The sequence below is a fragment of the Eleginops maclovinus genome, chromosome 22, assembly GCF_036324505.1.
Source record: "Eleginops maclovinus isolate JMC-PN-2008 ecotype Puerto Natales chromosome 22, JC_Emac_rtc_rv5, whole genome shotgun sequence".
NCBI classification, from domain to species: Eukaryota; Metazoa; Chordata; class Actinopteri; order Perciformes; family Eleginopidae; genus Eleginops; species Eleginops maclovinus.
The window spans coordinates 13380848-13406943 of NC_086370.1; the positions used below are offsets into that span (position 1 = coordinate 13380848).

Consider the following 26096-nt stretch of genomic DNA (forward strand, 5'->3'; position numbering starts at 1 on the left):
CATATTTTGACAAGTTTTCATAAAGGAAATAAACAATAATTAAGAGAAGTAAAAAATCAAATGTAGGATCATGTACCCAGCAGGTACAGCTGTACCTGCTGGGGTGGTGTTTCCTGCAGCAAACATCTCCAGCAGGACTGAGCGTGAATCCCTCGCACAAGAGCAGGCTCTCCTTCCCGAACAGCAGCACCCCCTCCGTCACTCTGAGGCCGCTCACCGTCACTACACACATCTTAGCCTTTACCTACAGAGAGAGGGAGAGAGAGGAGAGACAGGGAGATACATTAAGCCCTGTGTGAGAGGCACAATACACATCAGCACACTTCTCTCCCGGGACATGACATGGCAGCAACGCAGGCACTCCAGGCTTTACTTGATTGATCATTTTAATCACATATTCTAATCATTATTAAAAAGACACAGTTGAACACTTCATTATCAGAGCTGATTGATGGGGAGCGGTGTGACTGTGCGTTTCATCCAGCGCCAAAGTGGACCCACATGCTGCTTTCAGCGCTGGTTGTAGCTAATGCTAACTGCATTGTGATAATGTGCGGCTAATTCTATTGTCTCCCCTCATTTCACAGTGAGTGTGTGCACCTGGCTGTCTCCCTGTATCGGCCCCTCTGCAGGCCCTCTGGGACATAGCGCCCAAAAACCATATGGGGCCCCAACACAACCGCAGGCCCCTCACAATTTATACTAATCAAATCAGACCGCCTACATCCAGACAGAGTCACACACTGGTGTGGAGGAGGCCCTGCCTGGTCATTATTAGGAGAATTAATCACTGCCAAACACACAATAGGAAACCTGCTAAGTGATCAGAACCTCTTGTCTGAATGCACACATAGAGTCATGCTATGATGGCTAATATCACTTGTCACATGAGGCGTTTAAGAAGAGACAAGGCGAGCAAGTCTCTCTAGATAGTACAGAAATGATACATTGAGCTATATAATGGTCAAATCGTAAAGCAGTATTCATTCAGTGAATACACACTGGCATCAGTCCCTAATAATAACTACATTTTAGAAAAAAGATTAATTTATTGTTATCAAAGATTAAATACATAACAATAAACTTGTTCCCTTTTTTTCCGTTTTACTGCACACTGGACATCGTTATCAGTCTGTTGGTGATTTAGCTGATGATAGGAAGAAGGAGAGAAAAGGAGGACTTTTATTGACTGCGAGCCTAATGTCAGACCATTGATTTCTCCCCACACACATTACTGTCATAATCACACTATTGGCGCTGGCAAGCTAATTATGAGTGGGTCTCCCTTTGTGTGTTACTGTGTGTGTGTGTTACTGTGTGTGTGTGTGTGTGTGTGTGTGTGTGTGTGTGTGTGTGTGTGTGTGTGTGTGTGTGTGTGTGTGTCCGTTAGTGTTTGTATTTTTCAGAGCTAATGACTGTGTTCATTTGACAGAAAGCTCAGCAGGACTCACACACTGAACCACTGCAAGACAACAGGCCACACTTGCACACATCACACACTTACTAAGCGGATGCAAGACAGCCTGCATCACCTCCTACTGTTTTTATTAATACTTCTGTCAGAAACATTAAAAGCCGCGGCTGGTTGCCGGAGTGATGAGAGTCCCTGTCAACATGTGCTGTGGTTTCTAACTCAGTGGAAGAATGAGAAGAGCTGGGCTGAGCCTCCACATTAAAGCGTTACACTAATGAGGAAAGATGAAATTGTGATAGCAGCGCTGGGCTATTGGATTCCCTTAGTCTACATCAGATAATTATGATTGTGAATATTAGCAGGGTGAAAAGGAGGCATGCTGTATTTAACCCAGCATACCAACACACCCTCCTGTGTTACAGTACCTCCTCTCCAGGCTGCAGCTTCTGCAGGATGATGCGTATGTCTTGGCAGTCTTTCATGTGGGAGCAGGATTCAGGGGTGAGGGGGTCGGCGGTACTCTCAGTAACAGCAGTGGTCTCATTCAGAGCGGGAAAGAAGGTCAGACGATCACAATCCTGTCCACCCTCCTCTTCATCCTCTTTAACCTCGGCTCCAACTTCACACAGGATCTTGGGCTCTGTCAAAAAGGAAACAAATGTATCCACTGAGCTCACATTCAACATTCTGGTTAAACAAAGCAATAAAAGTTCATCAGGGAAAAAGTATTTACCTGTGTCACCGTCTGATCTCTTTATGTCCTCCTCAGACATGCCGGTCCTTAAACCCATACACAGCGTTCCTAGCACCTGTTTTAACAGTACATGGCAAAGCTAAAGGTTTAACAATAATAATATCTAGGGATGCACCAATTAAACATCAAAGTATTTGCCTTGTTTAACTCTGGACACAGACAACAGTAGCTAGAATGAAAAGATAGGAGAAGGAGAGCCTGGTCTATGTTTTTAATCCTAATTTTACACCAAATAACATCTAAATTATGTAACAAATAAGAATCATTTTGTTTGGTGGTAGTTTAGCAGGCAAAAACAGAATTTGAAGCACTTACTGTTCATTTTAATAAAAAGTTGTTTTAAATAATTTGTATGATTAAATTTGTGCTTGTTCAAAGATTGTCAAATATTAGAGATTCATTTCTTTCAAAAAAGTTTAAAAACATTTTTGTTTAAATTAAGATTTCTTTGTTTCCCTGTAACAAAATAGTGAATGAATAATAAATTAAACAGAGGTATCTAAACAAGTCAAATTGTTATTTTAAACATGGGAACCTGCCCAGATTTTAAGTCAGTGGATCCTTAACACACTATCCCGCTGCACACTGAAAGGCCATACCCGTTTGGATTGTCTCAGAGCCTTTCTGCGAATGCGTGATTTTGTCCTGTTGGGTCCTTCAGCAGCATCTTGCACCCAGTCCTGGTTCAGCAGCACCCCTGGGCCAGGGCCGAACACAGCCCTCTCCCTCAGCAGTTCGGCCTCCACAAGCAGCCACTTGGAGCTCACTCGCTCATACTCACTGGCTCGTGACTGGGACATGGAAACGGGCCCGGAAAGATGGTGTACATAACACAGGGATGAATGAGTACAGATCCAATTTGGGCTATTTCATTACATTTATTTTTGTATATTCATGAACACAGTTCTGTCAGACCTGTATGTGGTTTGTCCTCATATTCTCAAACATGCTGTGTCCTCTCTGTCGATGAGACTCCATGTAGGACAGAAACTCCTACAACAAAAGGAGAATCACCTGATGGGTGCAAATGAAAAGAGCGGGCGGCACAATCGCTCTTCCTCTAGCTCATATTGTAAACACACAACACACATCATGTTCACAGAGAATATTGTGTATATTCATAATGGTATTGTTGTTTCCTCATGCAATTACAATGCATTCATACAATTACATCTGTTCTAAATTGCATTCAGTGGGCAAAATAAGCTAGTGGCTACAGTCTTACAATAACCCTGTCTGGAAATGTAATCATTTGTTGGTGTGATCTAATTAACATAAACATTAATATCACTGAGCCACGCCACAGTCAAGGGCAAGGCTAGTGTGTGTGCGCCTTTACTGCGTGTGAGTCGATTAAAAGAGAAAAGGAAAGAAAAAATAGAAAAACCCCAAAACCGAGCGGTGTTGACACTGCAGGATGCTGATGTTCAGCAGACACACTGGGATCATATTCTGACTGTTAACTGCTTCATTAAGCCCATCATCACAGCAGTGCTCGCTGCGAGACTAGTGAAACAACATGTGTCCATCCTCACAGCTGACCCAGGAAAGCCATTTAATTGACTGAATGAACATGCAGTAACTTTTTATATCTAATCTTATTTACAGATCCTAATTATGTGTTTTCGGAACAACCCCATTAATGCAATAATTGAATTCAAGTACAATAAAAATCTACTTCTGTAATACAAGAGATTCAAAAATACAACGTGATTTCAGACTAAATCCATGTGTAAAAGTTGACAACAAACTTTGACAAGCTCACTGGAGAATGAAAACTGTTTCCCTAAAGGACTGCCTATCCAAATGAGAAGTTGTGCAGGGAAGAAAATAAAGGAGTAATTTGAGGGGAGATTATAGAAATATTACAGACAAAAAGAGAGTGTAGTAATGAAGTTTGCAAACTAGAGTCGTGCTGCGACAGATAAACAGCAAGTCGGCGTCATCGCCTCCTAATTTCATTCCTTCATTTGGACAAACATAAGTAATATATAGCATTAATTACCCTATTTAGCAGATAGGAACCTCATTGGATTTTTAAATGCTGCATTAAATACATAACTCATCTCTTCCCTCTGCAATTAACATCAGAACATCACACTCATTTCCATTTTAATGACTTCCCAACAATACGCCACCTTTGATGATAAGGCAACATAATGTCAACTTCATTCTGGGCTGGCAGTGAATGTGTAATGAACTTAACGTGATCATTAGTGCTGTTAATTATCTTTCTAATATGAGGACACAGATATGATTATGGAAACGGCATTCGCTGATGAAATAAATCTCTAGAAGAACAGCACTGAAGCTTGACTGAGGACAGAGTCTGCCTATCAGTCTCTGGATTCTCATTCATTACCTACAGTAGGCTTTAAAACTCTTGTTTTTGTTTAATAAAAGTAAATATCCGAGACTTGGAAAGCATGCTCTGTAGAAATACATCACTGTGGATCCAGTGACTGAGAAGAGAGTCCCATTAAGCTCATAACTCGCCAACTAAAGGTCATAAGTTGATGATCCAGAAATTAATTAATGACTCACTTGTTTTTCCATGAAGATGAATGGAAAATTAACAGACTGGCTGACCACTAGTGAGGATTTGAATATCCTTTTTTCGCTGCATGCTGCAACCTATGAAGAGCAAAGTGGTGCAACACACAGCAGAGAGGGAGAAGGCAAACATCCCTCCCTCTTCTTTCCCTGCCTCTCAGATGGAAAAAACAATTCATCACCCTCTCTGATAGCCTGTCAAAGAGTGATATGATAAAGAATAACATCAAATGAATAATGTTTTCATCAGATTGCTACCGCTATAATTGCCAACACGATTTCTGTCTGCAAGAGAAGTGCACAAACAAGAACACACATGCTTTGTGGGGGTGAGACAGACACACAGACGCGGTAATTTCATGCCTGTGTGCCTGAGTAATATGTCCCCGCTCCCTGCTCCAGATGGCTCAACGTCTTAAGCGTTGTGGGGGAACTAATGATGTGGGCCACGTGTTTCGGGGGGAAAAACAACAATAAATGCGTCTTTAACCTTCAGCAGCAAACAGTGTGTTGTAGTGAGTGTTCCCATGGATAGGCCTAACAGATATCAATTACTAAGCCCACTCAGGGGCAATCAGCTGTGATAATCCAAATCCATTTAAAGAAATAATCAAACACCCCCACAGGGCTGGACGGCCCACAGCACAAACACAGCAGTGACTTTGGGATGAGTGTTTGGGCTCGGCGCTCTGGGACGCTAGAGCACCTGGGGAAAGGTAACAACCCGACATCCCTCAAAGGGGACGACAGTCAAAAATACAAATCTCTACATTCGACGCCTGAACTGGAACATTAAGTGAATGTGAGTGTTTGTATACCTCAACTGTTGCTGACTCTTTGTCAAGTCTGCCCAAAGCTGAGCGAACAACACTGCTGATCACATCGAACCTCTTCTGAGAGCTGCTGGCCACCTTCATCTTCTGAGACTCTGAAAAGGCAAACAAAATGTATTTTTTTAGGGCATAGAGCTTACATTGAGGCATGTTCTCGATCTGCAGTTATTAAAGCTAACCTGTGTGTAGCAGCCAGGCTTTTTGTGCCATCTCCTCCCACAGAGGGCTGATGTCAGTCATGCTGACGGGCCCCGTCCCTGCAGCGCGGCTCGCAGAGATCTCTATCTTAGAGGTTTCTTCAAGCGTGTGCTGCCTCTCCACCATCACCTTTGACCAGCAGGCCTCTGCTAGGGAGACTAGTTCTGTGTCATCTGGAACACACACACACACACACACACACACGCACACGCACACGCACACGCACACGCACACGCACACGCACACGCACACGCACACGCACACACAGTCCTGTAACTTTGGGTTGACCCAGTAAACCTCCATAGACTTGTTAAGTCAAGGTGATGGATGTAAATAAATCCTTACATATTGGCCTTCATACCTGTGGTAATGTCTGCTCCGTTGCTGAGGCATGCAGTATGTCTGGTTCTACGAGCACGGGACAAACCCTTCCTGCTAGTTGCTTTTTGTGCCACATATCCAAAACCTTCGGGGTAGCTAAAAAATAATTGAGTGTAATTGATTAACTTACCAGTGAATCCTGGTTTCAGCTACAGGCTGCGTGTATCTGAATATTGATTTGGCTATTACCTGCCCGATCGTATCAGTAACAGACAATGAAGAAGGCATGTGATGAACTTCACATTTGCATTGTAAGTTGCCATGAGAACATCCCAGCGTTCCATGAATGTCTTTAATGCCATGATGACCCCTTCCTTTTCGTCTTGGGAATGTCGCGGTTGAGACAACAGATAAAGCAGGACTTTATTGGTGCACGAGTAGAGGGCTGACACGGCCTTCTCTTTCTGAGTATGGCCTTTCTCCAGAGTCTATAAACACACAGCAGTGTATCTTTTGTCAGTCAGTATAAAACTAAAAAGAAACACAAGTGACCTGTGGGCTGATTTACACAATCCAGTGCTACCATTGTTTACAAGGAACGCTAAGGAAATATTAGGTGTTTGTGTACACTACTGTGTGTTTATCTGTTTGTCTCACCACCACAATCTGATCTGCGAAGAAGTTGATGAAACTCTCAGAGTCAACCAAAAATGATCCGCTGTAAAGTTTCTGCTGCAGAGTCTGACTGAAGATCACCACATTCTCCATCAGCATGCCCATCTGTCCTTCAGACGTCTCACTCTTGCAGTCTGAGAGAAATGATAAAATCAGCACATTCAGATAAGATTTTTTTTCTTTGCACATGGTCTGGCCAGTTTGAGCTATGAATGTGTTGTAATTCTACCGTGTGAGTTCAGATGAGTGTTGTTTTCTTCCTCATGACCGAGCATGTTAATAATGTCCATGATCAACTCCAGCAGTTCAGTCTGGAAACTCTGTCTCTGTTCCAGCGATGCATCATCAGGGGAGAACTGAGACATATGCAGTTTAGTTAGAAAAAAACCTGATAACTGTTTTTGTTTGACTGCTGATACTTCCATGATGCTTGGCTGACATCTTGTCTGTACTGTAGGTGTTGGTGGTGGTATGAGTTCATCCGTATTAGGCTTGTCTGGATGAAAACACCTCAACATGATCTGTTCTGTAGGCATACAGATGTACTCTCCCTCCTAGTGGTGAATCATATTTCCTACAGCACCTTGGCTCTGCCTTTTTTAGTAACTGAGCAAAGAGTGGCATCTTCTGGAGAAACCTGAGTTTTGCATCATCGTACTTCATAAGTTGCATTTTCATGTAAAGTATATGTGTTGCATTTATGTTGATATTTAACAAGTACACTGTAAATAATTGGTTATAGTGTGTTCGCATTTACCTCCAGCAGCAGAAAGAGAGGATGTGCTGTGGTGTTGGCGCACACATTAAGAAGGCTGTCCATTAGCAGAATACGGAGGAAGTCAGACACCGGCTTCCTGTTTGGATGACTCCTGAATGTATCCTCACATTCACTCGCAACGCAGGGTTCTACCTCTCCCTGAAATTTAGTAATTGGTGAATAAGATCAGACATATGAGCACAGCTCAGGTTTCATAAACCCAGTGTAACAGACAAACCTCAGGAACGTCCAAAGGGTACACAACTCCAGCGAGTGTATGGAGAAACTCAGGTGAAGCCCACAGTGGGTCTCTGGGACGGAGGTTATGGAGAAGACAAAGGAACTGCATCACACTGGCTGGGAGCTGCTCCTCCCATGATGCATCAGTGCCTGACATGTGCTTTGTTGTAGTTAAGGGCTGTTAAAAAGTAAACATAATGATGGGTTTTACGCATTATAAATTTGTGGTGAATAATACTGTAGACATAAGATTATTACATTCTCACCTTATTGATAACGACTTTCACTAATTCAAGCAGTATTGCCGCAGCTTCAACACAGAGCTGCTGGGTGGGACTGTCTGCTTGGCTGTCAATCAATGACTGTAGGATATCATCCAAAGGCACCTTAGGATCACACAGAATAGGCGTATTAGAACAGGGATCATGAAGAAGTTGATTTATAAGATGAAGAGTACCCACCTTTCCATCAGAAGTGTGAGTGGCCTTCCTCCCCAGCAGTAGAGCAGCCAGCACTTCAAACACCTGAGGCAGGTGGGAGTGTCTGCTGAGCAGCCCCTGAAGAACATCAAAGCCTGGACATGTGGTGCTGAGGCACTCACAGGACCATGAATGAGCTCGAAGGTTGTCTGGTGACACAGGACAATGAAAGAAATCAATTACAGATGTTGGTTTTCGATAAAAGTAAGTCACTCAAGAAATATTCCTAATAGATCAACAAAATCTCAAATGAATGATTAAGCATGTTTAACACATCTAAAACTTGAATTAGGTTACTAAAAATATCTGTTTACATATTTGAGTCATACAGTTTGTGTATTTGAAATCATGTTAACTGATCATTTAACTTGTTCACTGAGCTACATGTATTTGTTAAAAAATATAATAATAAAATAATATATTCTGTCAGTAAACACAATTTAAAATCCTTCAAATCAAATTTTAAACATGAGAATTGAGCATCAAGATCATTTAATATCATCACTTTATGGTTCCAGTGAAAGAGGTAAAATGACAACAGTGATTTATTTCCCTGCTTCAATGTGAGAAAGTATTAAACTGATAGTACCTAAGACAGCAAAGGGTTCCTTCATGCCCTCTATGAGTGTTGCTGGGAGCACCCCCTCTCTGAAGCTGCTCTGCTGGCTGGGACTCGATAGAAAGTGTGTGAGCAGGACGAGACCCATTTTTAAGGTGGTATGGTGAAGGTGGGGCTGAAGGAAGAGCAGGAACCAATCACTGCCCAGGGTATCGAATAAGGCCTTCTGCTGACTACAAGGGAATACAATCATGACGACACTAATCAGTTAACGTTTCTGCCATGACATTCTGGCGCATAAAACACTGGGAAAATATGTTTTCGTTCCAGTTTTGGATCAGCTAAGTAGTAACAGATGCCACTCACTCTTCGATTAGAAGGCTGTCTGAGTTGAGGATTTCACAAAGTGATAGTAAGAGCTTGTTGCGGATCCAGATGAGGCTGGCTGGATCAGAACATTAAAACAGTTTAAAACAATTCTGGGTCAGTACAAGTAACAACATATATAGATTTTTTTTAATCTAGCCTTTTATTCAACAGAGACATGACATGTTCTTTATAAGATGTGGTTGTGTTTGTACCTGGCATATCCTGTGGTAGATCACAGTCAGAAAGCTCATTGCTTCCTTCAGCCATGTTACTTAGAGGAGGGAGTGTGTAGACCAGGAAGAGTCCAAGTCTGACCAAAAGAAAATAATGTTTTTTTTTTACAAGGCTATTTGTAAAAACCTAATTGATGTGATATGTATATTTGAAATCATGTGCACTTTGTTGTGGCTGGTTTATCCCGAGACTGTACCTTCTTATGTCCAGAGGGGTGAAGTGAGCTTTGAGGAGGGTTGTGATGACACACAATATGATCTTAACCTTCTGAATGGTCACAGCGGGATTAGAAAGTTCAAACAGTAGCTTTGGCATTAGACCCATACTGTGCATGGCCGTTGCATTATTGCTGTCGCTGCTGACAGAGAGGGAAACAGAGAGCACACATATCAATCACAACCTGTTCCCACAGACAGAAAACATAATTCAGTAATCCATGCACACGTTCAGCCATGCCCTTCTCTTCAGTCTCTGTGACGGATTCTGTTGAACTTTCCCTTGACTGGTTCAGTAGAATATTTCTGTGATATTGATGACAGGCTGCTGTAGATGTTGACAGAACAGCTGATAAAGTATGTTGTCGGTCCTGAACAAGAGCCTCTTGGTTGTGTAATCTACCTTGTTGGCCATGTGACTTGTAATGAATTTGATTAAAGCGACAACATGTCTGGTCACACACTGATGGCTGTGGAAATTACCTTGACGATTTCAGGATGTCAGCAAAATGGTTGAGTACTGAAAGGTCGAGATTATCTGAAGTGTTCTGCCACACCTAAAAACAAAGTATAATGATATTTATTAGCTTCCAGATGCACTAAAAACATCATCCATTCACTACGTCCACAAAATGTTTATGGTATAATGTAAAGGCTTACTTCCAGGTCACACAACAGAGCCTGGAAAGCAGTCGTGTTTTCTATGCAACCCGAACCAGAGATCAGCTCCACCGACCTCGAGAGATACAGCATCAACTGAAAGGTTCTGTGGCTGACGAGAGAGCGCTTCATCTTCAGCAGGAAAGCTAGCAGCTACAAAGAGAGAAAAGTATACATAAAAAACAGATCAGTAGGAGTAAGCTAGCAGATTTTGATACACAATCTTGTGATTTTACAAGTTCTGAGACCTCGTATCCATTGATGCGGTTCATTTCCTGCTGCATTGCAGAGTTGGTCTCCAGCACAGACAGAAGAACTTTGACTGCTGCATACAGAGAATTATCATCTGGCGCCATTGCAACCAGACTGAGAACAACTGCAGGCCCACCAACGTACAGCAAACCATTGGATGCACTTCTGGGGGTGAACGTACGGACACCTGGAGGAAAGAGGACCATGAGCTTAACAAATGCACCTGCAAGAATTATCGCAGATACACTTTTTTAAAAGGAAGATTTATTTACCAAAATGTCCAACCAGGGCTGCTCCTATGGTGCGAGCCGTACCACTCAGATGCTGGCTGATATTTTGAGATAGGAACACTGGGGTGCACTGATCCCGAGAAGTTATGCCCATCTGTAAAAACACACCATGATTGCTCCACTGTATCAACGGCAAAACCAAAAGAACAACTTTAATATACTCTTCTCACCTCTTTAGCAATCAGTCTGCAGTCCACCTCATTGTAGTCCTCTCTGATCTGCACCACAGTTGTTAACTTAGAAATTGCTGGGTTGATGCCAAATGAGATCCTCTCTTCAGGAACCAGCCTGAGAGACTCAGCCTCTGGATCAGAGCCTGGAATACGAATAGAGAGGTGAGATATGCATATGAGTAGAACTTCTTAATAAATGGTAAATATATAGTGTAACCATAATCTCCAATATCCAATATCCATTGATTTATTGTGAAATTGTATAAAAAGCATGTAATTGGTGTTTTAGTTTTCAACATAATCCTTACATAATGTTATATAAAAGGTACCCTATATAGAAACAAATCTTCCGTTCTGTAGGGGAAATCATTCATGCATACATGCTATGAGCACCATGACAACATGATTTACTGCATGCCAAGACATTTATGCAACCAAAAAGATAACGAAAGTGTTAAACCCTGAAAACTACATTAGCCTCCAATCGACCACGCTTTATTTAAGTCAAATGGATCTATAAAGCACATTTCAATAGAACCTAAGTTGACTTCAGTACGAGCCTCAATGAAAAATAAGCAACAATGCACAAACCCTACAACACATAGGCATAAGCACAGGTCAAAAAATTGGGATGTTTTAACTGCTAATAAGTAAAGTTGCTGTTTTACAGTTAGTAAACAAGTCACACTTTAGATATCCTGTAGAATTCTTGAACTAGATCTTGTGGCTCACCTGTGCTGCGCAGAGCCAGGAAGTTTCCATGGTAGGCGGTGCCTTGTGTGTACACGGCACGACAGCCTCAGGGCTCAAAGCTTCTTCAAACAGGTAAGAGGGACCCACTCGCCACACTAGGGCAGCGTGCTCCTTCCAGATCGCCGGCGTTCCTATCAGTCCGAACACATCAATCACAGCTGCGGGGTCCATGGAGGTGTACTGACCAGGGAAGGGCTGAATATACCTCATCTGAGAAAAGTATGCATATTAAATATTGGGCACATTATATCTCAAATCAGTTAATTCTCCAGGTCATTATTCTACTCTTGTCCTACCTTTCCTGTCCCCACTGCCTTGCCGTTGAAGTAGGCTGAAGCCACACAGCTCTTCTTCACGTCTTTGGCCATGACCACAGTCAGGTGGTGCCACTGACCCGGCACAAGCAAGCTGGAGCAGCGGAACCTCAGTGATGTAGGCAGGGAAGTGGGAGTGCCAACTTCTGGCTCCATCATATCTATACATCAAACATGGAGAACAACATTTGTTCGATTTCTGCAGTCCAAACGCAGGATGTTAATGTTATCCAGAGGAATTAACTGACACTTGAAGTTGGTTGAAGGGCGGAAAAATAACTAGAAAGCTTAACAAATTATCCAACTATATTAAAACTGTTTTGTTAATCAAAGAATGTTTTGTGAAGTTCACTGTGGGCAAATATTGACCAAACTTTTATCGCTCTCTTACCCAGGTATGTAAATGCTTCCTCCTCAGTAGAGATGACCAGACAACCGTCAAAGGCTGAGAAGGAGATGGACAGACAGATGTACTGTTGTTCAGTCCGGGACATGTGGCGGACCACTGTTAGTAGACGGATCGGGTGGGAATCGCAGGCTGAACTAAAGCGGTTGATCTGGAACCAGCAGCAAAATGAGAGACCAGCTGTAGGGGGAAAACCCCGGCAGTCTACAATAGGAGAAAGAGATGATACGGAATTTTAATCAGAGTAATTTATGAATATGTATTAAACATTTAGTTGTTTGTTGTTTACCTTTTCCAATTCCACCTGTTGGGATTGAATCAGCTGTCACTCCTTTTACTGTGGCCAGAGAGGGAAGGAAAAGGCAGCTGCAAAGAGTACACATACAGGGTAAGAAATGTGTAAACATTCTACCTTCAACATTACAGAGCAATTTACTCACAAGATAAAAACATGTATTTTATGTTTGTTTGTTTACTACTAGCAGTTCTATCTACTATATTTGTTACTTCAGGACTCTAGAGGTACCCAGTAAACAAGGACTCACCCAAATCCACTCTCACTCATGTCAAACTCTACAAAGGTGGGTGAGGTGGAGACCCGGTGGGGCCTGAAGGTGCGCGGTGACGTCATCGACACCAGACTGATGATCTGGTGGACAGGGATAGGTGTTCGAAGAGCTGAAGACTGTAACAAGCTAAAGGTTCGCTTTAGTTTCTTTACTGAAGATCCTAATGAGGCATCTCCCTCGATGCTGTGACCTGGTTTAGACAACACAATTGAAATGCAATGTGTTACCTGCTTCATGTGCGTACTTAACCTCAAAAAGGATTCAATCCTACAACAAAAGGATTAAGCCATCATATGTTATTTGAAAAAAGCATGTCTTTACCATTTGAAACAGGAGCTTTGGCATGTGGCTGACTTTCGAGTGGCAGTTCCATGGGCAGTTTGTCTGCCAAACACATGAGTGGGTTCCCTAAACACAGGAACTTTCTGAGGAGAAAAAAGAAGGTAACAAATATCTGATATTGAATACTGTACCACAAATACTCCAATCCATATGAAAAAGTCTCCATCTTTTCAGTCCAATAAGTAAGAACTTCAGAATCCGAGTAGGCTTTACCTGAAGTCTGCATGAGTGATGGCCTGGGAAGAGAGCTTCTCCAGGATACGAGTAATGGTCATATGTAACGGGTGGTTCGGAGCCATCAGCATGCTCCGACAGTGAGTCAGGAGTGTGGAGACAAGCCCCCCCTCGCACACTATCTGACGGTTTCGCTCAGATTTAACTATGGCGTGAATGTGGTTTGCCAGTGAGAACTGTACCTCCATAGAGAGCTGAGGAAAATGGAAATATTATTGACTCATTCTTCGTCCCTATTGTGTATTTAATGATTGACAACATTAGGGACTAACATGTACATTATGGACAGGTACCTGTGGGTCCTCTAGTGTAAACACTGATGGAAGGAGAGTCATAATAACTCTGATTGCTCCTGGATGAAGAATAATATGATCACAGGTGAACCTACTGTAAGCCCAGCAAAAAAAAAAGAGACACATATGGGTTGATACTTTTGAGATCAAATATAGACAATTATTTCACAAAAATGTATATATGAATGTAGAGGAAATTCATCATATAAAAAAAAGAAATACCCACCTGTACCGAGACTCTGTGCTGACTGTGGAAATACTGGGTGCTGTGTTTCTGGATCTTCCCTGTGTGTCCTCCACAGACTGCAGGCCTGATCCCAAGTGGACAGGAGGGAACCCTGAATACATTCCTTCATACTCTGCTTGTCTGTTGAGTTTTTCTTTATCTCCCTCACACCCTTCATCAGGCTCTAGTCCCAAGTTTAACTCCAGAAGAGAGTAGGTCCCTGTTGCAAATTGGTCGAGATAGGATAGCAGCCTCAAACATGTCCGAAGAGCGACAGGAAGATTAGGCTGCTGTGTTGTGGAGGGAGAGGAGGGAGCTAGAGGAGCCTCGGCTAACCCAACAAACTGGTAAAAGCTCTTTCCAGAAGACTGTTCGTCCTCTGCAGTTTTGAGAAAGGAGCGCTCCTCTCCACCAAACTTATCTTTCTCAGGCCTTTCTGTTTGGAAACAGCCCAGCTGGAGTAGAGCCTCTGACAGCCTTTCATAAAAGCCACCGGTCTCAAAATGGTGTTCGTTCACTGTGTGAAGATGAACTGCCAGGGCCAGAATGTGGAGAGTGAGGAGAAGGAGGTCCAGCAGCGCCTGGTGTCCCTGGGATTTCCACACTGCTCCCTGGGGAGGATCGGCCAGAGCACCTTCCATATCCATCACCAGAGACAGCAGTCCATTGAAGCCCCCTGCTCTCCTGAAGGCGTCCCAGCTGTTAGGGCTCTCCAACACCTTCAGCACCGACTGAAATACATAGGTTATACCAAACACTCAATAAGTTGATCTTGGTGAATTTTAATAATTGGTATGACTTAGAATACGCTCAGGGGAGTGTCTTGATGAAGCTGTCTGGCTTGCTATTGGGAAATATAGAGCCTGATTGGATTTCTTTATATTGCTAATTTAGTGTGGGCCTTATAATCCACATGACTGAGTTTTTCCTGTCTGTGATGCATAAACATAAAACATCAAAAGGTAAAGTGTTTGTTTGAGTGCAATGTTAGGATCTTTAAGCATGTGTAATTGATTTACGGGATAATATTGAATTGATATATTGAATCACATTTATCTTGGGCAAGATAACTGTCATGAAATGCTTACTTTAGAGAGAAATTATTTTAATGTTGGATAGCTCAAATGTTTTGCTTTTAAAAGCATCTCACTGGTCAATTAAAAAAATGTCATGAAAAATAGATGAAATGTATAGATATATCATAAATCATTTCTGGTAACTAGTTTTTAGAGGTGAACTAAATCACATTAGCTTTATTCAATTTAGAGACCTAATCCATCAGGTAGGTAATGTGTGAGGCAGAACACAGAGGGGAATGTGATTAACTGAAACTGGAGTAATCACAATGGCTCTTAACACTTGCCAACCCAGGTCGTACCCAATCTGATTGCCAACTATTTTAACCATATTAGTACAAAGAACACACTGCCACACACATTCCTCACACACAATGACAAGCTCCTGCATGCATTCACAAACAACAAAAAGCATACACATTCACATACTTTGATACACACCATATCCGCAAGTAAGTGCTCTTCTTACTGCCATCTATAAAGTCGGACACATACAGTGTATGTGTAACTTGGTTAAGCCTAATTAGATTTCTGTCCCATTCACTGATCTGATAGAGGTGGTAATCTTCAGAGTGCCACAGCACAAGGCTGCTAGGCCTAATCAAATCGGCCCAGAGTTAACAGCTAAACCTGTTTTAGCAAATCAATCTGCATTTGTCTGTAATGTAATCAGGGTCCCACATGCTAAGAAAATAAATTCACTAGCTGATTATGTTTTAAGTGTATTACAATTTGTTATGATTTGATGTAGAGTGGAGACTACGTATACAGTTCAGCTGAGATCACTGCACATCTGAGTGTGTGCGCTGTGTCTGTGGGTACAAGTAAAATGTAAGTACCTGCAATAGATCCCGCTTCAAACCAAGTTCCTGCTGCGTTGAGGAGCAGAGGGCTCCTATGGCTGTACTCATAAACTCCTCAGGGTTTATTTCAGCTAGCTGCTCCAAAATGCACAGAGTGGGACCTCTATACTGATCCTCATCCAAGAAGATCTTTATGTAGGGAACCATACCAAGGTCTCGCACTGAAACTGGAAAGTACATATAAAAATAAGTATACAACAGAAGTTTCAAGCCTCAACATGAATTAAAGAAACCCAACATCGTGCAGATGGTGAAAGAGAAAGGAATTAAACAAAAATAGTTTGTTGACACCTGTGTTTTTGATGGAGCGTAACGTAAGTGTTGACACAAGTTGAAGCATACAGGTAGTGAGCAGTCTCTCACTATCCTCCACACTTGGCAGCTGCTGGGGATCTAAACACACAAGATTAAAAATGTGACTGCTGATCCAGACCTGGCGACCCAAGGACAAAGGTCCACATCAATTGTATTTCAAATCATTTACTGGCTGTGTTGCAATCGCAAATTTGATTTAATGACGTGTTCTTGTGTCAAACTATTGCTCTGTTTTTGCTCTTAGCATTTGTGCAAGCATGATTACATCAGAAGTAGAGGAAACAATTATGTTTGTTTATACTTATTTGAGGAGAGGACACAACTCCAGCCTTCCTGAGGATTTTAGCTCTCCTACGAATGTCACTGAGCAGTAGCTCCAGCAGGCCCCAGTCACTCAGAACCTCAGCTAGCATGCCGCTGTGCACTGTCATCCTGCAGGGCAAAGCACACATGATAACGTATAGTATTACCCTACCAATAACTGAAGTTTAAAGAACTATCAACCTGCCATTTAGAGTTGATGGTTATAATAAAGTGTTACAGGTTATCATTTTTATTTTATTTATTTATTTAAAAGGGACAGTTCCCCCCAAAATCAACGAAATCACTACAGATTAAAAGAACACTGCATTTTATTTAAGTGTAAATTTCCTTTACATAGTTTATGAGTGTGTTCCTCTTTCTCTTAAAAAACATCAAATTCTAACTACAGCCAGATACATTGGTAGGGAAACATATTTTAGGTGTCCCAACTAGCATTGCTCACCTGTGAAAACACTTGAGAGCCACCACTCCAAACTCTATCCCTGCAACCCCTCCTGCCAGCGTCCCAGCCCAGCTCTTCTTCAGCACACCCACAAGTGCACGCAAGGTATCGTGGGGGATGTAGTTCAACTTAAATATCACCTGAAGAAAAGCATTTCATCAAACTTCAAATGCATGTTGTGTCAAACTAAAAATATGCATTGGTACTATGTTGTCAACCAAGTCATACCATCTCTAGCATTGAAAAGAACATTTTCTGGACTGCTACAGGTTTACACCAGACACAGGCAGCCAGCTCGGCCATCGACTGGACAGTCCACTCCAAAAGGAAAAAATTAACTGGGTCCCTCTCCCATATTGTCTGCAGAGTACGAAGGAGCTGGCAGCACAGCAGCGAATCCTGGGATCCCAGCAACGAGGCCTGCAGCAAATGGAAGGCTGGCAGGTTTTTTACTGCTGAACCTGCAGACATTAGAAGATAAAGAATAAAAACAGTGTCATTAGAAATAACTTGCCAAGGGAGGTCTCAGCTCTTTCAAAAAGGTCATATTGAATAGAATATGGTCTGCAGCTTGTTTCATCTAACTTTTGAGTATGTATACAATTTATTGTTGTTCTGTAAAAACAATATCAGCCAGAGGTCAATTAAGACAATGTATCAGATTTAGCTCTTGCAAGGACAATTTCATAGAAAAAGTAAAACCAATAAATAATAAACATCCTTTAACACAGAGCAAACGCTATATCCCATACGCCAATTGAGTTATCCATACATAGATATATTGTAAACAAACAACATGACATGCATGAAGGCAAAACAAGTAGAATAATCTGCCTTGATAGAGTTTGTTTTCTCAATTGTCAAAATATTAAGAGGAGGTCTTAGATTTTGGAGCCAAAACACACTTAAATATATATATACCTGGTTAGTAATAGAATTCATTTCCACACTTAATCTAAATTGAATCAGAACAAAATAAGATCAGGACAAAACAGTCCCTGGTCCCTCTGCTGGAAGGAGATCTACTCCTTGATGTGATGGATGGGTGCTGTGTGTGTGTGTGTGTCTGTGTGTTTAATTGGATGGGTGGGTATGTGTTTATTATGGACACTCTATTTATGAGTGTTGGATGGAGATGTGTGTGTATCTATGATAGATGGCTGGTTGCTGTAGGCCAGTGGTGAATGGAGGTGGAGCATCCTAACAAAGTTAGAGGGGAAGCCTCCACTTCATCATCCCAGACATAATCACCTCAGCTTCCTGTTAACCTGAGGGGTGTTGAGCACTGCAGCGGGGGTAGCAGGGGGAAACTGCGAGTCAGGGTGTGTGGGAAATCAGGGAAACGGGGTGGAGCAGTTTGGGTGGGTTGCAGTAGGGCGAAAGCACAAAAGAGGGATGAACTTTGTGGTCATTTGGGGGGGTTCACTCCCTTCCCTAAGCCTACATTTGCTGAGTCATGCCTGTGATGATAATTAGATGCTCGGGAAAGTGCATTTTGAGGGGTTCAGAGTGTATCCTCGTGGTGCAATCAACTGTTCAAGATAATTAGGATGGGTTGGCCAGAGAATACACAGGTTACAGTGAAGACTAAACCTACCTTTGGTAAGTGGCGGGTCAAACTTGAAGGCGGGAGGTTGTGGGTTGGTGACACAAAGAGTCACTTTCAGCTCAGTTTTACCAAGCAGCGTGAGAGAAGCAATGAGAGCCAGCAGCTCCTCCACAGGCTGGAACTGATCCACAGATACTCCTTCCTCACAGCTTATGATGGTGGGATGATAGACAAAAAAAAGTAAGATGTGCAGCAAGAGAATATGATACAATAGCAATCTAAAACTTGAGGGAAATCATAACTGTGATCACCTTCAATTTTACATGTTGCACATTGTAATTTGTATTTTCTTTTTATCTTGTCACTTTTTCAGCTTTTTGCTACTAGCCTTGGGTTAACAGATGTCAAATATTGTTTAGGCTGTATTAGTAAAGAATGTTTTGATGTTTAAGTTTTTTTAAAGTTAAACAATGAATTAACGTGCATTGTCTTAAAAAAAAAAGAAATGTTTTACTGTCTCCAAGAGCAAACGAATGACCTTAATTTGAAAAATCGCGCCCTATGAAGGGGCTCAATACTTACACCATGAAATTCTACTTCACTTCTTAGTATTTACTCTTGCCCTAAAAACACTCCGAGAACAAAGAGGCTTTTGATGCTGTTTCTCTTTATTGAACAAGTAAGAGCATTCTTCGAGTCTCAATTCAATCGTTTCATTCTTCTTTTGTTAACGTCTCTTTATCTCACCCTTTTAGGATGTTTTCAAGGGCCTTGTAGCCGTTGTTGGTGTCAAACTCCACAAAGAGGGCAGGATTGAGAGGGTATGTGTCTCTTATAAAGCTGAACACAGCCACGGCTACCTCAGCTAGCAGCGGCCCCGAGACGTCAGCACTGATGTGTAGCAGGTTTTGGATGCAGATACGCACACAGTTCTTTTCTAATGAGTAAAAAGACAGTGCTCTTGGTAAGTGACTTGACAGAGATGTAAAACAGTAGTGTCCTCACACATTCAACATCACAAACAAGAGATGCTTCAAGCACAGTTCTCTTAAGACTCTTCTCTTAAAACACATTAAATGGAGTAAAATCCTTTACTTGTGGCATCATTTCATCAAGGTTTAACAAACTGTTATTAATGATGATTTTAGCAAAAAGCTATAGAGTTATGTAAGAAAAAATGTCATGGCAGAACTTGTGTGCACCGGCACCTTTAAGTGAATTATCTGCTGATGGAGGCATCATGTGAAACATACTTCCACTACGTCTCTCTGCTAGGATGTGTGGTCATGTGTCTCTGTATAATCAACCCATTCCTGAAATGACTTTCCCAAGATCTTATTATTCAATTTCTGTGCAGTTTTCCGAGAGATGTATAAACTTGTGTGTTCAGTGGGAACTGATGGAATATATTCTTTTATAAACAGATACTATTTATATGATAAATAGAAAAGTTTGTGTCCCGATAGTTTTGTGTTCCCTCACCTTGCAAGCTTGGGACAGTGTTGCTTGTTGCTACCGCAGAGACTGCTTTGAGGACGCGGGAGGCCTGATGTCTCCAGGCGACGCTCGTCTGGTCCCATAGTGATGTGAGTCCGATGATAAGACACTGAAGTTCCTGAGTTTCCACCAGGCTCTCCACATTGACTGGCAGCCTACACAGCTGAATGAGAACCTGGAAAACAGTAGGGAAGAGAAGTTTAGAGTAAGACGATAATCCAATAAGAAGAATAGGCAAGTAAAGCTTGAAAGATGAGAAGTGGAAATACGAAAAGAAAACAAAAACATATTTTCTAACTGACCTTTGTGAGCAGCTCCTGAAAGGTTTCTTCTGAGGCCAAGCTCTCCTTTTGAGCAGGTAGACACACTAGCAGGTACAAACATTTCACCAATGCAGCGGGAAGCCCTGGGTTTATACAGGACAATATATCCTGGAAACACATACACACTAATCAGTCTTATATCTGAACAAAAAAAACATTTAACTTAATGATGAAATTTCTAACAGAAAGAAACTCAGGAAAAAATACTAAGGTCTTTATTTGTTATGAAATATTGTAATTTTGAATGATCAATGTAATGAATGTTGAATTTTGAACACATCACAAATATGTTGCCATGTTTGAGTGACTCCTATCAACAACAACATTTTGACTCACAGAGCTGTCAGCTGTCAGCAGCAGCAGAGATTTCAACAGCAGCCATCCTTGATTGTCTCGCTCCTCACAGTTTGTCTCCTTAGTATCATACTTCTTAAAGAACCGCACCACCTCGCAACGGGCCCCCTCTGAACACAGAAAACTCAACAGGATTAAACATGTTCTAACAAATACACTTACACTAAGGGATATGAACAAAGACAACAAAAGGGAAAAACTGGATGAATTATCAGTAAAAGTACCCCCCTTGATAACAATGACTGACCACAAAATCTAAACTCACATTACAGTCGAGCGCACTGGCGTCTAAATAGAAAGCAAAATGCAAATCCAAAAATAACATGGACAGATTAGTTTTTTCAAAAGGTTTCATTTCTATTTTTAGAGAGAGAATTTGCATTACTTTTCTATTTATGCTAAAGCCCGTTTTTTTGCTACTGAAGAATCTCTGGGAAATTATTTTTGTATGACAAAGATTTACTGAGGCTTGCTTTGGGTAAGGAAGCTCACACTTTTGTTGTTAAAAAGCTACTAAGTGCAACATGTTGGCACTATATTAAACATGAACCTATACTGGAGATACATCAAACACCAAGAACATCTACTTCCCCAAAAATGAAAAAGGCGCCACCTTCATACCTCCATTAAAATACATGAAAAAACAGTGAAAGAAGGAGCAAGAGCAAGACAGAAAGAATAAAATTTAAACAAATAGTGACAGAAAACTGGCAGAACATCAGTAGATAAATGTAACACCTGAGAAGGAATCCAAACCTCAAGAAAGGAACTACATAATACACGTTTCCACATTCGTGCTCAAGTTCCTTATTGATCTCCTTTTTGTGAACAGATTGCATATGCTTTGGCAATCCATTTTCATTAACATGACATGAGTGACATTTACAATATATACATAACTACTGGACAAGAACCCGAAGAACACTGCTGCAAAGGTCCCTCTCCTACTTGGAGAAGGCTGGGGGAACTGTGAGGATCATGTTCTTTGATTTCTCCAGTGCCTTCAAAACCATCCAGCCCCTGCTCCTGGGAGACACGCTGCAGCTCTTGGGGGTAGATCACCACCTCACCTCCTCGATCCTGGACTATCTCACCAACCGTCCACAGTACGTGAGGACCCGGGAGTGTCAATCAGACACCATCATCTGCAGTACGGGGGCCCCCCCAGGGGACGGTGCTGGCACCGTTCCTCTTCAACCTCTACACTGCAGACTTCACCCATAACACGGCGACCTGTCACCTGCAGAAGTTCTTTGACGACTCCGCCATCGTCGGCCTCATCTCCAACGAGGACGACAGGGAGTACAGGGAGCTGACGAAGGACTTTATCCTCTGGTGCCAGAGGAACCACCTCTAGCTCAACGCAGGGAAGACCAAGGACCTGGTCGTGGATTTCAGAAAAACTCCCCCCCACACCAGTGATCATCCAGGGATCCGACATTGAAAATACCTGGGTGTTCATCTGAACAATAAACTGGACTGGTCCGACAACTGTGCTGCTCCTTACAAGAAGGGGCAGGGCAGACTCTTTCTGCTGAGGAGACTGAGGTCTTTTGGGGTGCAGGGGGCCCTCCTTCAGACTTTCTTTGACTCTGTGGTGGCATCAGCCATTTTCTATGGTGTGGTCTGCTGGGGCTGCAGCATCTCGGCTGCTGACAGGAAGAGACTGAACAGACTAATAAAGAAGGCCAGCACTGTCCTGGGGAGTTCTCTGGACACTGTGGAGGTGGTGGGAGACAGGAGAATAGCAGCCAAGCTGTCATCCCTGCTGGACAATGTGTCCCACCCCCTCCAGGACACCCTATCCGCACTGTGCAGCTCCTTCAGCGACAGACTGCTGCACCCGCAGTGTCTCACAGAGAGATACCGCAGGGTGCTTCTTCTATATATTTTTTGTATCTTGGGTGTGATATTATTAAGCTGTCTTTGGTTCTGCTGTACAAATGAAAATTTCCCCTCTGTGGGACCAATAAAGCCATTCTGATTATGATTCTGAAAATGCAGAAGTGGGAATAAGGTAGAAAAGTCCCTGAACCAGGAAAACAATGTGTAGTGTTTGCTACAATATGAGCAGTTTTTGGTACCTGCATGTCTTTCTGCCAGTCGGCTGTGGATGTGATAGATGACGGTATCAGCAGTAAGAGCTGCAAGCCCCTTTATGTTCAAACCATCAAGTCTGCCTCCATCCTCACAGACCTGGGATCAAAGAAGGTAGAGACTATCAGACAGAGATACAGGAGAGTAAAAACAATGGTATAAAAACGTGTCTGTAATAAGAATTCTACTTTAGCATGGAATTATTTGTATAAAATGGCATGTTAAAATATTATAGTTGACCATTGGTTACATTGGGTAATGCACTTCACTATAAATAATAGAAGCTAGTGGGTATTTTCTGCTCTTTTCAGTTCGTTAATAGGATATTGCATTTAACCGAGTTTGCTGTTCCTAAATAAGGCACTACATGATGGTCAAATCTCTAGTCATGAGGCTTACACAGTTAAGTTACACACACACACACACACACACACACACACACACACACACACACACACACACACACACACACACACACACACACACACACACACACACACACACACACACACACACACACACACACACACACACACACACACACACACACACACACACACACACACACACACACACACACACACACACACACACACACACACACACACACACACACACACACACACACACAATCCAAAAGACTGATTACATCTGCAGCTATGAGCCCAATCAATGGTGTTACACACACGCAGATCAGGGGTGGAATTTACACCAAGTGTGTGCACGGGTGAAAAGGTTTCTTCATAACTTTGACGCTATTCGGGTATTGGGAATGAGAAATCCCTCTTCTTCCAATGAATCAAATCAAGGCCTGTGGATGTAAAGCTCTTTTGTAGTTCATGTGACAGTTACGCACACTGTATAGACTTACTGACCACATACACATTTGTTCAGGAGGACAGAGACAGTTCAGCTGAGGGCCAAACAGCTGACTGCCGTCTCATGCGGTTTCATTCAAGTGGTCTGGAGTAGTTTTTTCAAATGGTGTACTAAGGCCGCCAGCTATCCTTTCCAAGGTTGGGTTCTCATTCAAACGATTGCTACTCTCCTACTATAATCAATTAATGATGCCATCATTAATTGATTATAGTAGGAGAGTAGCAACCATTTGAATGAAGAGTTTAACAATAGAAACTAATTTAACTTCATTCACATTTGACAAAAAAGCCTAACTCACTTGATGAACCACATATACGACTGCATTGCTATCCAACTATATAAATATAACTCTATAGGAATCAGCCAAAACTTGTTTTTAATCAGCATGGGCACACTGTAGTAGATTTGTTGTGTTGAAACTTTTACTAATGATGGTTATTGGTTTGTGTGTTTGTCAGCAGGACCACAGAAAACTAATGGCCTGATTTTAATGAAAATTAGAGGAAGGGTGTATCAGTGGCCAAAGTAGAACAAATTATAATTTGGAGCAAATAGAAATCATGAGGCAGATGTGCTAATTATTTTTCCTTTTCGTTAACATTTCGAGAAAGGGCATGTGGCCTTGTTTGAAGTGTTATTTCTTTGAACTGACTGTGATCTGCATAACTTTGAAAATGATGCATGGATGACAATTGGCAGATGAAACAGTCACACATTGTTGTCCAAGTGAACCATACCTGTATGAAGTGAGCCAGGACTTTGACTAGATGTTCCTCTCTCTGCTCTAAAGGAACATGGTCAGTTCTCTGGTCCGGGCTTGTGTGAATTCCCAGCTCCTGCAGTTGTTCTATGAGCACTTGTGCGAATTGAGGATTCTTAAAAGAGCCCTCCACTTTCACCACTTTCTCCACCTCCTCAGAGACGGATAACTCCCCTGAAGCACTCAGCTCTCCGGTTTCCTTATTGATCCTTTCCCCTTTAGCAGCCTGGTCCTGGAGCGGGGAAAAGAGCCAACAGTAAGAAATCCTCATATTGTTCAATTCTTTCTTTAGAAACCCCAAGTTTAAAAAGTATCCAACATGTCTCATTATCGTGTTTCCTTAGATTATCTCACTTCCTCAAATAAATATGTCCAACCATGAGCCTTCCCCACACCACACTGTCTGCATCAAGACATCAGATGATAGAAAAACAAACAACTGGCAGTCATGTGCCTTTTCATTACTAAGTTATCACACTCTACGAGGGATCTGTAGTGTTTAGTTGATACACAATTTTCAATAATTGGAATCACATATGCTAGGAAATTATATGTTTACATTTTTCACTGCATTTAAAAAAAATCCCATACAGTATGTTAGCACTTGGCACCTTTTCTTCTCTGTAATATTTTGTAAACAGTCAGTGTGGAGCATTTTCAGAATACCTATCAGTCCCTCCACTTACAAGGGAAATTAGATTGATAATTTGAGGTGTGCAAAACATTGCGAATCAGGTCTCTGTTCTTACAAAAACAATTGTAACACTGATAAACCCTAGGATGATCAGTCCCTATCAGTTGTCCCTAATATTGTGATTGGTCACGTGCAATACAATTTATCTTAATCACAAAGCTGATCCTCCTAGGAGACATGCTATTCTAAGACTGAGGCTTTGACTATTAGAGTGTTTCTTAGTACAGTGATACTACTTTAGGTACTTTCTGTTTAGTCACACACACATGATGAACAATGAGTGGCACAAGTAGAGGCAGACTGCTAAACTGATTAGCCAGAGCCAGTGGAATCAGTTATGATGTTAAGTAAAGGAAAAGGGAGTTCACATTCCAGAGAAATTCATTAATACTTTGAGGTTTTCTCATGTGAGTGTGTAAGGGAGACCGATGGCAAGAAGGTGCAAAATCATCCAAACTGGCTTGTGAAATGTACCAGCAACACATATTCATATACTGACAATGATAAACAATAAAGTATTACAGAGTGAAATACACAAACACTGTTGCAGTAACACTTCAGCTACCTTTATAGCATTTTACAAATAAACTTAACACAGTCTTACCTGTGCTTGTGTGAGAGCCATCTGGGATTTTCCTAGCTCCAAGAGGACGCTGTCATCCTTGTTGTGTTGTTCACTGTTCTCGTGTCAGAAGGAAAGACAAGTAGAGACCTGAACATACATGACTTGCTTTCAACTGTGCAGACAGACCGTTCTGTAAAACTACCCGCCCCTTACTAATCTGCACCAAGTAGACTGAACTTTGAACA

At 41.9% G+C, this 26096-nt stretch overlaps 1 protein-coding gene across 1 annotated transcript in view; it reads right to left on the reverse strand.

Annotated features, from left to right (window-relative positions):
• Positions 1 to 26095, reverse strand: part of wdfy4 (WDFY family member 4) — a 42831-nt gene extending 16736 nt beyond the window's left edge. Inside the window, 47 exon segments of the mRNA XM_063874126.1 lie at positions 96 to 244; positions 1840 to 2054; positions 2148 to 2223; positions 2768 to 2959; positions 3084 to 3161; positions 5540 to 5649; positions 5734 to 5925; positions 6114 to 6229; positions 6323 to 6561; positions 6731 to 6882; positions 6978 to 7104; positions 7506 to 7664; positions 7744 to 7923; positions 8012 to 8131; positions 8207 to 8373; positions 8814 to 9016; positions 9150 to 9228; positions 9365 to 9462; positions 9583 to 9744; positions 10085 to 10158; positions 10262 to 10414; positions 10510 to 10700; positions 10786 to 10897; positions 10974 to 11119; positions 11709 to 11768; positions 11771 to 11939; positions 12026 to 12204; positions 12435 to 12653; positions 12739 to 12815; positions 12995 to 13208; positions 13340 to 13443; positions 13574 to 13788; positions 13888 to 13978; positions 14114 to 14844; positions 16029 to 16219; positions 16344 to 16445; positions 16669 to 16799; positions 17134 to 17273; positions 17362 to 17594; positions 18731 to 18891; positions 19430 to 19619; positions 20165 to 20354; positions 20482 to 20610; positions 20839 to 20966; positions 22941 to 23052; positions 24570 to 24824; positions 25891 to 26095. Of these exon segments, the coding sequence (XP_063730196.1) occupies positions 96 to 244; positions 1840 to 2054; positions 2148 to 2223; positions 2768 to 2959; positions 3084 to 3161; positions 5540 to 5649; positions 5734 to 5925; positions 6114 to 6229; positions 6323 to 6561; positions 6731 to 6882; positions 6978 to 7104; positions 7506 to 7664; positions 7744 to 7923; positions 8012 to 8131; positions 8207 to 8373; positions 8814 to 9016; positions 9150 to 9228; positions 9365 to 9462; positions 9583 to 9744; positions 10085 to 10158; positions 10262 to 10414; positions 10510 to 10700; positions 10786 to 10897; positions 10974 to 11119; positions 11709 to 11768; positions 11771 to 11939; positions 12026 to 12204; positions 12435 to 12653; positions 12739 to 12815; positions 12995 to 13208; positions 13340 to 13443; positions 13574 to 13788; positions 13888 to 13978; positions 14114 to 14844; positions 16029 to 16219; positions 16344 to 16445; positions 16669 to 16799; positions 17134 to 17273; positions 17362 to 17594; positions 18731 to 18891; positions 19430 to 19619; positions 20165 to 20354; positions 20482 to 20610; positions 20839 to 20966; positions 22941 to 23052; positions 24570 to 24824; positions 25891 to 25911 (7532 nt within the window). The 5' untranslated portion in view covers positions 25912 to 26095.
• Position 26096: the final 1 nt, after the last annotated feature.